Genomic DNA, 14,478 nt, shown 5'->3' with positions numbered 1-14,478 from the left:
GTTATTTAATAAGTTGTATGAATACAAAGTTGTGGCAGATTGGCATTGATGTCAAAAGGATTCTATGTGACTCCAGTTGCGTAGATCTCCAGTTAGGATTCGGCCCCTACAGAGTACACAATATTGTCATTAGGCTATATGGCGTTTGACCAAAGCAATTTTTACTCCCTTTTGCATAGCATTTGAGAACATTGAAGGTACCTGGCAAGCAGATGACAGAGGTGGCTTGGGAAGGGGGAGGACTGAGGATTGGACTGGCTGTTGACTCCTACATTTACTTTGCCAACATAAGGCCCGATTACAAGGTAAAACAATCATCCGGGGAATAATCGGCTCTGCTTGAAGGGGTAACAGGGTTTCTTGTACTTTGGTTAAATTCTCTGTGTTTTAAAAACTGTTAACACAAGCCGTTAGTAAATGGAGATTAATATGAAATGAAAATGATTTTAGTGTGAGAGGTAGGCCATTTAGGGTCTCATAAAATGCGATGCGATGCGGAGAATGCAGACGGAATCACGGAATACAGACATTAAAACAGAATTCAACAGTTTAAACAGTTTGATGCTTTGAACACATAGTGTGGCTGTTTTAAAACATTTATTAAACTTATTGCAACATTTTTATTTAAGTTTCTCATAATACATGAACAGAATGCATCAGTGATTTAGTATTTGATACCATTGAGGAAGCAACGTCATGCCATGAGAATGCTATCTAACGATAATGTCTTCTGGTAGATGGAAAGGCTTTCCTGAAAACCTTCTCAATTAAATGTTAACTACAACAACAACAAAAAAGCCTTAATGTCAGAATCATATCATGATTATATGCATCAATCCGGTAGGCATTTACAGGAACACCTCTAGCCAAACACAACAGTCGACACACAGAATGATAGAGAAACGCCCTTACACCACACAGACGGAAATGGGAAATATTGTATTAGGTTTAGCTTTTTAAGCCAATAGTTGCTAACCAGGGGTGGGATAACGTCAATGTTGTGTTGATTAGATAGTAGCTGAGAGCTTGCGGTGTCTTGATACTTTTGAGATGTATTTATGACAGTTTGCGGTAGAACAAGTGAAAATTGCATGCACTTTCAGAATTGTTTGGGGGAGCGACTCATAGGTGGTCTGCGAGCTACTGGTAGCTATCGACCTGTTAGAGACCCCTGAGTTAAAGATACTAACAAAATGAACACTAGCAGAGATGACACAGCTCTGTTGTAACCAGTACTTACTGTACCTACTGTAGTATTCTTTTAAAAATGCTTTTATTCTGTCCAGTAGCAGTGCATGGGTACAATCACTGGGGAAGCCAAGCCATATTGCAACCTGTGATGTGATAATTGTGTTGTTTGCTCTGTAACCCGTTCGTTAACACGCCACCGTGATATACAACAAGGCAGAATAAATTCAACCACACATTTGTTTCATCACAAAACCGGAGAGTCCGGTGAAGTCCACAAAGCAACTATAGCATTTAACAAATAGTTGCATGACTTGCAGCATGGGCAAGCAAGTTAATCCGTTAAACAACTGATTTACAACCCCGGAGAGTTATTGCAAGTCAGCACATAAACAACAGGAGCACTACCTCCAGCACCGTTTCAACTACAAACATTATTACATTTTTTAATCCTTTATTTAACTAGGCAAGTCAGTTAAGAACAAATTCTTATTTTCAATGACGGCCTACCGGGGAACAGTGGGTTAACTGCCTTGTTCAGGGGCAGAACGACAGATTTTTACCTTGTCAGCTCAGTTACCTTTCAGTTACTGGCCCAATGCTATAACCACTAGGCTACCTGCTGCCCCAGGTTAAAGAGTGACTGCCTTTAAAAAGCAACAAATCACTTTGAAAATGGGCTATGTGGCATCGATATGAGTCAGGAAAAAGGTATTCTAGTTGACAAAATTGACTACAAAGTGTAAATAGGATAATTTGGGTCATAAAGTCAGTCTCGTCTAAACTAATCTGACTCTGTCGTACAGTAGTACACGCTTTTACTTTTTGTTGTGATAGGCTCCCTAGATAAAATGCCTACTAGCCTAGCTTCCTCTCATGGGAAACAATGAACCAGCTAAGTTAGCTAGCTAGTTAACGTGGGTCTACTAGGCTAATCGTCTCAGGACGGTGGCACAATATATTCATTTATAGTTAGATCAGAATCACCTTTATAATCATTGGCCTGTATGGAGAATTAAGTCCAAATTGCCATCTCCGTACATGGCTTGGGAAAGGGACGATTTAGCTAGCTAGCTACTGCAGGACATCAACACAAGCACACCAGAAGCAATTACGTTTTGCTTTTCATGTGATTTGGTTGGTGTAGTGGTTAAATTGTCCAATACAATTGTCCCAATACAATTTCCATTCTGATCCTTTAGCCACAATGGAGAGTGGTGAAATGTCCGTCTTGACGCAGACATATCCAATGTCCAGAGTTTGATTCAAGTTGAAAATAATAATGCATCTATTTGTTGTTCTTCTGGATACAAAACATTTATAGAATTCTACCAAAACATATTCTGATCATTAAACTAAAGAAACAAACAGCATGGTAAACATGGTGTTGTATGGTCAAAAGACTGTGCTGCCATTCCAGTCACTCCCAGTAGGCCATGGAGCAGGTAACTGTATTCTCCATTGGCCAGAAGAGGGGGAACACAGACTTGACAGGGGATCAATGGCAAACACACAAACAACAGGAATGCATCATGAATTGGAAACATGCAAATATACAATATGATCTATTTGGCTCCTACAGTTGGTGTGACTCCAAATCCAAAATGGCCTCCCTCTGGGGTGTTTTGCAGCACCAGGACTAACCACAGTTGAGCTAATAGGCTAATAGTTTATTTATTTCAATGTTAAGGGAGGTCAAATGCTTTCTGGCATCAATCAAATGTGACGATGGCAACATGTCATGTTCTTTTTGTCCAGACAGCAACAGATACATGATCTACACATACTGAGACAGAGAGGTGCTGTTTCACTGTCCAGATAGCATCAGATTCATGGTCTACACATACTGAGACAGAGGTGCTGTTTCACTGTCCAGATAGCATCAGATACATGGTCTACACATACTGAGACAGAGAGGTGCTGTTTCACTGTCCAGACAGCATCAGATACATGGTCTACACATACTGAGACAGAGAGGTGCTGTTTCACTGTCCAGATAGCATCAGATACATGGTCTACACATACTGAGACAGAGAGGTGCTGTTTCACTGTCCAGACAGATACATGGTCTACACATACTGAGACAGAGAGGTGCTGTTTCACTGTCCAGACAGCATCAGATACATGGTCTACACATACTGAGACAGAGAGGTGTTGTTTCACTGTCCAGACAGCATCAGATACATGGTCTACACATACTGAGACAGAGAGGTGTTGTTTCACTGTCCAGACAGCATCAGATACATGGTCTACACATACTGAGACAGAGGGGTGCTGTTTCACTTTCCAGATAGCATCAGATACATGGTCTACACATACTGAGACAGAGAGGTGCTGTTTCACTGTCCAGACAGCATCAGATACATGGTCTACACATACTGAGACAGAGAGGTGCTGTTTCACTGTCCAGACAGCATCAGATTCATGGTCTACACATACTGAGACAGAGAGGTGCTGTTTCACTGTCCAGATAGCATCAGATACATGGTCTACACATACTGAGACAGAGAGGTGCTGTTTCACTGTCCAGATAGCATCAGATTCATGGTCTACACATACTGTGACAGAAAGGTGCTGTTTCACTGTCCAGACAGCATCAGATACATGGTCTACACATACTGAGACAGAGAGGTGCTGTTTCCTTCTCTTGTGTGATTTCAACTGTGAGATACTGTAGATTCAGCAAAGTAATGAAAACACAGAAAGACGAAAGATCATTTTAAAAATATATATATATATTTGTTTTATTGGTCAAGTATTTGGGGAAAGCCTGGCTTCCATTGGCATTCATGAATACACACCACTGATTTACTCTCCATCTCATCTCTCTCTGTCTCTGTTTCTCTCTCTCAACAGTGGGGCTACTGCTCCAACACAGTGGTGTATGCCTATACCAAGCCTGACCGGCTGGAGTACTGTGTGGTGTTCTGGGACACCAAGAACAACGAGAAGTTTGTCAAGTACGTCAAGAGCCTCATGTCCATCACCACGTCTGGAGACTTCTGCATCCTGGCCACCAAGGCAGATGACACACACCCACAGGTACACACACTGGTACACACACTGTCTGGTACACACACACTGATACACCCACAGGTACACACAATGTCTGGTACACACACACTGATACAGGTACAAACACTGGTACACACACCGTCTGGTACACACACACTGATACAGGTACACACACACTGATACAGGTACACACACTGGTACACACACTGTCTGGTACACACACAGAAGTACATACACTGGTACACACACTGGTACACACACTGTCTGGTACACACACACTGGTACAGATACACACACAGAAGTACATACACTGGTACACACACTGTCTGGTACACACACACACTGATACAGGTACACACACTGTCTGGTACACACACACTGGTACAGGTACACACACTGGTACACACACTGTCTGGTACACACGCACTGGTACAGGTACACACACAGAAGTACATACACTGGTACACACACTGTCTGGTACACACACTAGTACTGGTACACACGCACACACCCAGGTACACACACTTGTACACACACTGTCTGGTACACACACTAGTACTGGTACACACACACCCAGGTACACCCACAGGTACACACACTGGTACTGGTACACACACACACATCCACAGGTACACACACTGTCTGACACACACAGGTACACACACACTGGTACATACACAGGTACACACTGGTACAGGGCTCCCGAGTGGCACAGTGGTCTAAGGCACTGCATCTCAGTGCCAGAGGTGTCACTACAGACACCCTGGTTCGAATCCAGGCTGTATCACAACCGGGCCGTGATTGGGAGTCCCATAAGGCGGCGCACAATTGGCCCAGCGTCGTCTGGGTTTGGCCGGAGTAGACCGTCATTGTAAATAAGATTTTTTTTTCTTAATTGACTTGCCTTGTTAAAATAAAAGTTACACATATACATCTACACACACCGACACAGGCAGAAGGACTGGCAGCCTCGCCGGGTCGCTAGGCACTAACTTACAACTATGTTGAATGGAATCAAGACGACATTTACAAAGGGATGAGTTGTTGATATAGGAGAGGCCTAATACTGGACTTGAATGACCCGTCATAATGAACTTGGCTTGATCACACATCCACATTATTATGTTCAAAGCATCCAACCGTTGAACAGTTCCAAGTAAAGTGTTACTCAAATCTGACAAGCAGTAAGAGAAAGTAGAACTTGGAAGTACTGTCAGAAACAACTTGTAGCTTGATCAGTCTCATGTCAGTATCTCTCTGCGTGTCATGCCTTCTCTTGTTTTCAAATTCATTGCCACAAAGGAGGATGCTGACGTAGAGTCGGGAAATAATGCCATGGTAATGTACACCCTCTAAATATGACCCTGTATGTCAATGTCCACCCTCTAAATATAACCCTGGATCGTAATGTAAATCTCTCTAAATATAACCCTGTGTGGTAATGTAAATCCCTCTAAATATGACCCGGTGTGGTAATGTAAATCCCTCTAAATATTACCCTGTGTGGTAATGTAAATCCCTCTAAATATGACCCTGTGTGGTAATGTACACCCTCTAAATATAACCCTGGATCGTAATGTAAATCCCTCTAAATATAACCCTGGATGGTAATGTAAATCCTCTAAATATATCAAATCAAATTTTATATAACCCTGGATTGTAATGTAAATCCCTCTAAATATGACCCTGGTAATGTCCACCCTCTAAATATGACCCTGTATGTCAATGTACACCCTCTAAATATAACCCTGGATGGTAATGTAAATCCCTCTAAATATGACCCTGGTAATGTCCACCCTCTAAATATAACCCTGTGTGGTAATGTAAACCCCTCTAAATATGACCCTGGATGGTAATGTACACCCTCTAAATATAACCCTGGATGGTAATGTAAATCTCTCTAAATATAACCCTAGTAATGTACACCCTCTAAATATAACCCTGGATGGTAATGTAAATCCCTCTAAATATGACCCTGTGTGGTAATGTAAATCCCTCTAAATATGACCCTGTGTGGTAATGTAAATCCCTCTAAATATGACCCTGTGTGGTAATGTAAATCCCTCTAAATATAACCCTGTAGTAATGTAAATCCCTCTAAATATAACCCTGTGTGGTAATGTAAATCCATCTAAATATGACCCTGTGTGGTAATGTAAATCCCTCTAAATATAACCCTGTGTGGTAATGTAAATCCCTCTAAATATAACCCTGTGTGGTAATGTAAATCCCTCTAAATATAACCCTGGATGGCAATGTAAATCCCTCTAAATATAACCATGGATGGCAATGTAAATCCCTCTAAATATAACCCTGGATGGCAATGTAAATCCCTCTAAATATAACCCTGGATGGTAATGTAAATCTCTCTAAATATAACCCTAGTAATGTACACCCTCTAAATATAACCCTGGATGGTAATGTAAATCCCTCTAAATATGACCCTGTGTGGTAATGTAAATCCCTCTAAATATAACCCTGGTAATGTACACCCTCTAAATATAACCCTGTGTGGTAATGTAAATCCCTCTAAATATGACCCTGTGTGGTAATGTAAATCCCTCTAAATATGACCCTGTGTGGTAATGTAAATCCCTCTAAATATGACCCTGTGTGGTAATGTAAATCCCTCTAAATATAACCCTGTAGTAATGTAAATCCCTCTAAATATAACCCTGTGTGGTAATGTAAATCCATCTAAATATGACCCTGTGTGGTAATGTAAATCCCTCTAAATATAACCCTGTGTGGTAATGTAAATCCCTCTAAATATAACCCTGTGTGGTAATGTAAATCCCTCTAAATATAACCATGTGTGGTAATGTAAATCCCTCTAAATATAACCCTGGATGGCAATGTAAATCCCTCTAAATATAACCCTGTGTGGTAATGTACACCCTCTAAATATATCCCTGTGTGTTAATGTAAATCCCTCTAAATATGACCCGGTGTGGTAATGTAAATCCCTCTAAATATGACCCTGTGTGGTAATGTACACCCTCTAAATATAACCCTGGATCGTAATGTAAATCCCTCTAAATATAACCCTGGATGGTAATGTAAATCCTCTAAATATAACCCTGGATTGTAATGTAAATCCCTCTAAATATGACCCTGGTAATGTACACCCTCTAAATATGACCCTGTATGTCAATGTCCACCCTCTAAATATAACCCTGTGTGGTAATGTAAACCCCTCTAAATATGACCCTGGATGGTAATGTAAATCCCTCTAAATATAACCCTGGATGGCAATGTAAATCCCTCTAAATATAACCCTGGATGGTAATGTAAATCCCTCTAAATATAACCCTGGTAATGTACACCCTCTAAATATAACCATGGATGGTAATGTAAATCCCTCTAAATATGACCCTGTGTGGTAATGTAAATCCCTCTAAATATGACCCTGTGTGGTAATGTAAATCCCTCTAAATATGACCCTGTATGGTAAAATACACCCTCTGAATTTGACCATATATGATGAAGGTGATTGAGTTTTGTATGACTGTTGAAGAAATGAATGACTTTGTCTTGTTTTCCAGTATGTGCTGGTTCTCTGTAACTCCATTGGGACCCCACTGGATTCAAAATACATTGACATTGGTGAGTGATTTTTTTTTAGAAAGATAAGAGAATATTATGTTTAAAGCAGGTTTTAATAAACTGGAACAGTGTGTTGTTTCACAATGTATCAACGATAGTTTAGTTCAATTTCCCTGATAACACTTCAAAAGTGTAGATGTCAAGAAGTGCACGTCAGTGGAGAGACACCTTGCCGTTTTGGACAATGTGAATACTTTAAACACTTTGGCAGGTTTTGTACCAGATTCCTCTGGAATGAGAAAGCCCGGCACTTCCTACCGCTGATCTGTCACCCAGTTTCAAAGAGCTGCTGTCTCGTCTGGGGTTCTACCCGCCAACAATCCTTCCCTTTCATGGGCTTGTTCATGACATACACTCTGAAGATTCCCCCCCATCTATAGGTCTCCTACACATTCTGTAATATTCCTTCTGCCCGCGTTGCAAGCCAAGTCTGTGCTACTGGCCAAACGTTTACCCAAAGACCATAGCGGAGGCAGTTCAAAGTCTGTCACCTGAGAGGGCTTGGAGAGCCTCAAAGAGATCCAAGTGTCAGAGCATGCTGAATCAACAGTAAAGAATGTATACTTCCTCTTTGTGGTGAATCTTCCTCACTGTGACCCGAGGAGACCTCTTCGTGGGCCTGGAGCATCGCATTGAAAGAATGTGCCTGTCACTGTTTTTGTTTCTGGAAATTATAATGTTTATTTTTAATAAATTGTTTATTTAGTCAGAATATTATTTTAGCTGTGAAGTTTTTCACTGATTTTATGAATGATATAATTACATTTTTGGTTTCTGTTGCTACGTTTAGCTCCGGTGTGTCCCACTGAACACGACCCTTGGTTACAGATTTTGATTGAATTTAGGATCCTTAGTTTACTGAAATAACCTTGGACCATGTCACCTCGGACAGATCCTCTGTTCGTGACCATGACTAAGACCCATGTGATCGCTGCGTCCAAGGAGGCTTTCTACACCTGGCAGTACCGCGTGGCCAAGAAGCTAACTGCCATGGAGATCAACCAGGTGTCCAGGACCAGGAAGGAAGGTAGGGAGAGGTGAGTGCTGCCGGTACCGGGCCTGTTCAGAGGATAGAATAGGGAATCATGTCAACTCTATTCATTCCGTTTCTATCCAGAAGGTTCAGGTGGCAAGGTTCAGACACCTTGCACAAGAGCAACAAACCAGATTAAGATCTTCTGTCATTTATGAGAAAATATCCAGAATGAAACCAAATAAACTGAACGGAACCACCCCTCGACATGACGTTATTCTGAACTGTTGATTTGGCCTGTGGCACTAATATCATGAAACAAGTGAGTTTTGCAGATTTTTAAGGGGGTCAGAAGATGTTTAAGATTTTAAACCAATCTATAAAATGTATTTATAAAGCCCTTCTTACATCAGCTGATGTCACAAAATGCTATTACAGAAACCCAGCCTAAAACCCCAAACAGCATGCAATGCAGGTGTAGAAAATCACTTTATTTGTGAATTGTACACGAGGTCCAACCAAAATTGTACTTCTGCTTAATCCCAACCCCTCTAAAAAAGACACATACAGTGAACATATTCACCCCCCTTGGCATTTTTCCTATTTTGTTGCTTTACAACCTGGAATTAAAATATATTTTTTTTAGGGGTTTGTATCATTTGATTTACACAACATGATTTACACAATAAGCTTGGCACATCTAGCCACTAGGATTTTTGCTCATTCTTCAAGGCAAAACGTCTCTAGCTCCTTCAAGTTGGATGGGTTCCGCTGGTGTACAACAATCTTTAAGTTATAGCACAGATTCTCAATTGGATTGAGGTCTGGGCTTTGACTAGGCCGATCAAAACATTAAAATGTTTCCCCTTAAACAACTCAAATGATGCTTTAGCAGTGTGCTAGGGGCATTGTCCTGTTGGAAGGTGAACCGTCCCAGTCTCAAATCTCTGGAAGACTGAAACAGGTTTCCCTCAAGATTTTCCATGTATTTAGTGCCATCCATCATTCCTTCAATCCTGACCAGTTTCCCAGTCCCTGCCAATGAAAAACATCCCCATAGCATGTTGCTGCCACCACCATGCTTCACTGTGGGATAGTGTTCTCGGGGTGATGAGGTGTTGAGTTTGCGCCAGTTTTCATTGATGGCCAAAAAGCTCAATTTTGGTCTCACTTGACCAGAGTACCTTGTTCCATATGTTTGGGGTGTCTCCCACATGCCTTTTGGTGAACACGAAATGTGTTTGCTTATTTTTTTCTTTAAGCAATGGCTTTTTTCTGGCCACTCTTCCGTAAAGCCCAGCTCTGTGGAGTGTAGTGTTTAAAGTGGTCCTATGGACAGATATTCCAATCTCCGCTGTGGAGCTTTGCAGTTCCTTCAGGGTTATCTTTGGTCTCTTTGTTGCCTCTCTGATTAATGCTCTCCTTGCCTGGTCTGTGAGTTTTGGTGGGCAGGTTTGTTGTGGTGCCATATTCTTTCAATTTTTTAATAATTGATTTAATGGTGCTCCGTGGGATGTTCAATGTTTCTGATATTTTTTTATAACCCAACCCTGATCTGCACTTCTCCACAACTTTGTCCCTGACCTGTTTGGATAGCTCCTTGGTCTTCATGGTGCCGCTTGCTTGGTGGTGCCCCTTGCTTAGTGGTGTTGCAGACTCTGGGGCCTTTCAGAACAGGTGTATATATACTGAGATCATGTGACAGATCATGTGACACTTAGATTGCACACAGGTGGACTTTATTTAACTAATTATGTGACTTCTGAAGGTAATTGGTTGCCCCAGATCTTATTTAGGGGCTTTTTTTAGAATTTATTTAAACAAGTAATTTTTTCCATTTCACTTCATCACTTTGGACTATTTTGTGGATGTCCATTGCATGAAATCCAAATAAAAATCTATTTAAATTACAGGTTGTAATGCAACAACATAGGAAAAACACAAAAGGGGGATGAAGTTGGAGTGGAGGACTGCCGGATTGTGCACTCATGAAGAACTTGTTGTGGAGGTTATGTGCCTTTGCATGGCAGGCAATGGCATCTTGGATTGCCAGCTCACTTCCCGACAGATTTTTCTGGTCAGACCCGGGATTTGAACTGGTAACCCTCCGGTTGCTGGCTGGCCTCTCTAACCGCTAGGCTACCTGCCACCCTAGTCTCTGGCTTGTTTGATCCTGTGCAAGGTGTTGACATTGAAATGAAAAATGTCCATTCATCTGCCTGAACCAGTAGACAGACAGTAGACGGCGGGTTGACCAGTGAGTCAGTGATACTGACCTCAGACAGACAGGCAAGAGTAGGGCCTACTGTCCTGCCAGGGATGTTCCTGTCGGCATGCCAACACATCAGCTTGAAGGAAAGTCTAATATGCTCTCTCTCTGTCTCTCTCTCTTGCTGTCTGTCTCTGCCCACCCAACGCCCTCTCTCCCATCTCTCTCTGCACCACTATATCTACCTGAACCCGCCCCACCCATTTCTGTCTGGCTGTTTCTCTCTTTCTCTCCCTGTCTGTCTGTCTCTCTGACCCTCCCCATCTCTGTCTATGTCTGTCTGGCAGTCTCTTTCGCATCCTGTCTGTCTTTCTCTTCCTGTCTGTCTCTCTTTCTCTCCCTTTCTGTCTCTCCCTGTCTCTCTCTCTCTCACGCTCTCTCTCTCACTGTCTCTCTCTCCCTGTCTGACAGACAGACAGACAGACAGGATGCGAAAGAGACTGCCAGACAGACAGAGATGGGGAGGGTCAGAGAGACCGACAGACAGGGAGAGAAAGAGAGAAACAGCCAGACAGAAATGGGTGGGGCGGGTTCAGGAAGATATAGTGGTGCAGAGAGAGAGGGCGTTGGGTGGGCAGAGACAGACAGCAAGAGAGAGACAGAGAGAGAGAGAGCATATTAGACTTTCCTTCAAGCTGATATCAGGAAGATATCTCTCTCTCTCCCTGTCTGTCTCTCTCTTTCTCGACATGTCTGTCTGTCAATTAAATTCAAGGGGCTTTATTGGCATGGGAAACATATGTTAACATTGCCAAAGCAAGTGAAGTAGATAATATGCAAAAGTGAAATAAACAATAAAAAATGAACAGTGAACATTACACTCACAGAAGTTACAAATCAATAAAGACATTACAAATGTCATATTATACATATGCAGTGCCTTGCGAAAGTATTCGGCCCCCTTGAACTTTGCGACCTTTTGCCACATTTCAGGCTTCAAACATAAAGATATAAAACTGTATTTTTTTGTGAAGAATCAACAACAAGTGGGACACAATCATGACGTGGAACGACATTTATTGGATATTTCAAACTTTTTTTAAAAGTTCAAGTATTTTTAGCCAGATCCTAATTGGCATGTTCAATTTTATGTTACTTTTGATGGCATAGAATGCCCTTCTTGCCTCTCAGATTGTTCACAGCTATGTGGAAGTTACCTGTGGCGCTGATGTTTAGGCCGAGGTTTGTATAGTTTTTTGTGTGCTCCAGGGAAACGGTGTCTAGATGGAATTTGTACTTGTGGTCCTGGCGACTGGACTTTTTTTGGAACACCATTATTTTGGTCTTACTGAGATTCACTGTCAGGGCCCAGGTCGGGCAGAATCTGTGCAGAAGATCTAGCTGCTGCTGTAGGCCCTCCTTGGTTGGTGACAGAAGCACCAGATCATCAGCAACAACTAGAATTTCACTTCAGATTCTAGTAGGTTGAGGCCGGGTGGTGCAGACTGTTCTAGTGCCTTCGCCAATTCGTTGATATATATGTTGAAGAGGGTGGGGCTTAAGCTGCATTCCTGTCTCACCCCACGGCCCTTTTGTGAAAAAATTGTGTTTTTTGCCCATTTTAACCGCACACGGCTTTTATAATGTCGTATGTTTTACCCCCAACACCACTTTCCATCAATTTGTATAGCAGACCATCATGCCAAATTGAGTCGAAGGCTTTTTTGAAATCAACCAAGCATGAGAAGACTTTGCCTTTGTTTTGGTTTGTTTGTTTGTTAATTAGGGTGTGCAGGGTGAATACGTGGTCTGTCGTACGATAATTTGTTAAAAAGACAATTTGACATTTGTTCAGTACATTGTTTTCACTGAGGAAATGAATTTGTCTGCTGTTAATGTTAATACAGGGTATTTTCTCGGTCTCTCTCTGTAGGGTTTATCATATTGATGATAGTCCATCTGGGACCACTGAGGGCCCCCTGGACTTTGCCAAGGCCTTCACTGTGAGTTGCATTTTTAGAAGCACACAAACACCCACTTTGTTAACACAAGCTGAATATGTCACCCTCGGTTACAATGCCTGTTAAAACTCCCAAGATAGAGCTATCAAAAAATACATTCAATAAAGTTGCATGGAAATTGTTAATTCTTAACCCATTGCCTCATATATTTTCCTTTTCTGTTTTAGGCAACACGAGACCCCATTTGTTGCATCACAGCAACAGACAAGACACTGATTGTGGTAGGTATTTCTCTCAGGATTTTAATTGAGTATTAAGTTCTATCAATGATCAGAAAAGTTCAGTTTGGAAATGTTTTTTTTTTTTACCGTGTTTGTCTGTTTGTGATCAAAGGGCCGTGAGTCTGGTACCATACACAAATACAGCCTCCCTAACGTTGCTCTGGTGCAGAAATACTCCTTGAACTACCGGGCCTACCAGCTCTCACTCAACTGTACCTCCAGGTCAGGACTGTTGGCTGGTTACTGTAATATGACACCATACGTGGTGTTTCAGTAGCAGATCTTGATAAGAGTTTATAACAATGAAGCTTATTGCTTGCAGTACAACCGACATAGCATTGCTATGAAACATCTGAACAATTATTGCCTGGTTCAAAAGCTGTTTGGTGAACTTCATGCAAGAAACAAAGTGATGTTATTTGTTAAAAATTATTGTAAAATCTTGTATTGATAAAAACCCATGTTTTTCTTTAGCCGCCTGGCGATTATTGATATTTCGGGAGTGCTGACGTTTTTGGACCTGGAGGTGCGTTCGTCTTCGGATGATGGCTCTGGAAGCCAGGCGGGGACAGGCGACCCCTCCAAGTTTGAGCGTAAGGACGTCTGGGACATGCTGTGGGCCAATGACAACCCTGATCTGTTTGCCATGATGGAAAAGACCAGGATGTACGTGTTCAGGAACCTGGACCCAGAGGTGTGTCCCTCTGACATACAGTACCAGACAAAAGTTTGGACACACCTACTCATTCCAGGGTTTTTCTTTATTGTTGCTATTTTCTACATTTGTAGAAGACATCAAAACTATGAAATAACTCATATGGAATCATATAGTAACCAAAAAAGTGTTAAACAAATCAAAATATATTTTACATTTGATATTCGTCAAAATAGCCACCCTTGAAAGCTTTGCACACTCTTGGCATTCTCTCAACCTGCTTCACCTGGAATGCTTTTCCAACAGTCTTGAAGGAGTTCCCACATAGGCTGAGCACTTGTTGGCTGCTTTTCCTTCACTCTGCTGTGTTTTGTTTTGTTGACATACAATTTCTCATGATTTTAATATTCCATATTAATCAGGAACCCATTCAAACGTCTGGATACATTTGCAACTTTGAAGACCTGGAAATCAAATCGGTCCTGCTAGATGAAATCATGAAGGTAACCTTCTTTTCTTCATATGCAAAAGTCACACTTTCCGTAATACCGGTAATATGACAGCAAATAAAGTTAGGCAGTTAGCTGTAC

General features: G+C 41.7%; 1 protein-coding gene across 2 annotated transcripts in view; it reads left to right on the top strand.

The window, feature by feature from the left end:
* The window catches only part of wdr35 (WD repeat domain 35), a 40,635-nt gene that overhangs the window by 5,903 nt on the left and 20,254 nt on the right, over positions 1–14,478 (top strand). The window contains exons 9-18 of one of the 2 annotated variants that reach the window (XM_021574839.2): positions 180–305; positions 4,045–4,230; positions 5,506–5,541; positions 7,749–7,809; positions 8,702–8,846; positions 12,925–12,994; positions 13,180–13,233; positions 13,346–13,455; positions 13,708–13,927; positions 14,311–14,391. In XM_021574839.2, coding sequence (XP_021430514.2) covers positions 180–305; positions 4,045–4,230; positions 5,506–5,541; positions 7,749–7,809; positions 8,702–8,846; positions 12,925–12,994; positions 13,180–13,233; positions 13,346–13,455; positions 13,708–13,927; positions 14,311–14,391 — 1,089 coding nt within the window. The remainder of the gene's footprint in view (positions 1–179; positions 306–4,044; positions 4,231–5,505; positions 5,542–7,748; positions 7,810–8,701; positions 8,847–12,924; positions 12,995–13,179; positions 13,234–13,345; positions 13,456–13,707; positions 13,928–14,310; positions 14,392–14,478) is intronic. The other variant, XM_021574840.2, reaches the window with a different exon arrangement.

This window comes from Oncorhynchus mykiss, chromosome 19 (assembly GCF_013265735.2).
Source record: "Oncorhynchus mykiss isolate Arlee chromosome 19, USDA_OmykA_1.1, whole genome shotgun sequence".
In the NCBI taxonomy this organism is placed as follows: Eukaryota; Metazoa; Chordata; class Actinopteri; order Salmoniformes; family Salmonidae; genus Oncorhynchus; species Oncorhynchus mykiss.
Note: the sequence above shows the minus strand (reverse complement) of the source record. Positions and strands in the feature narration are given on the sequence as shown.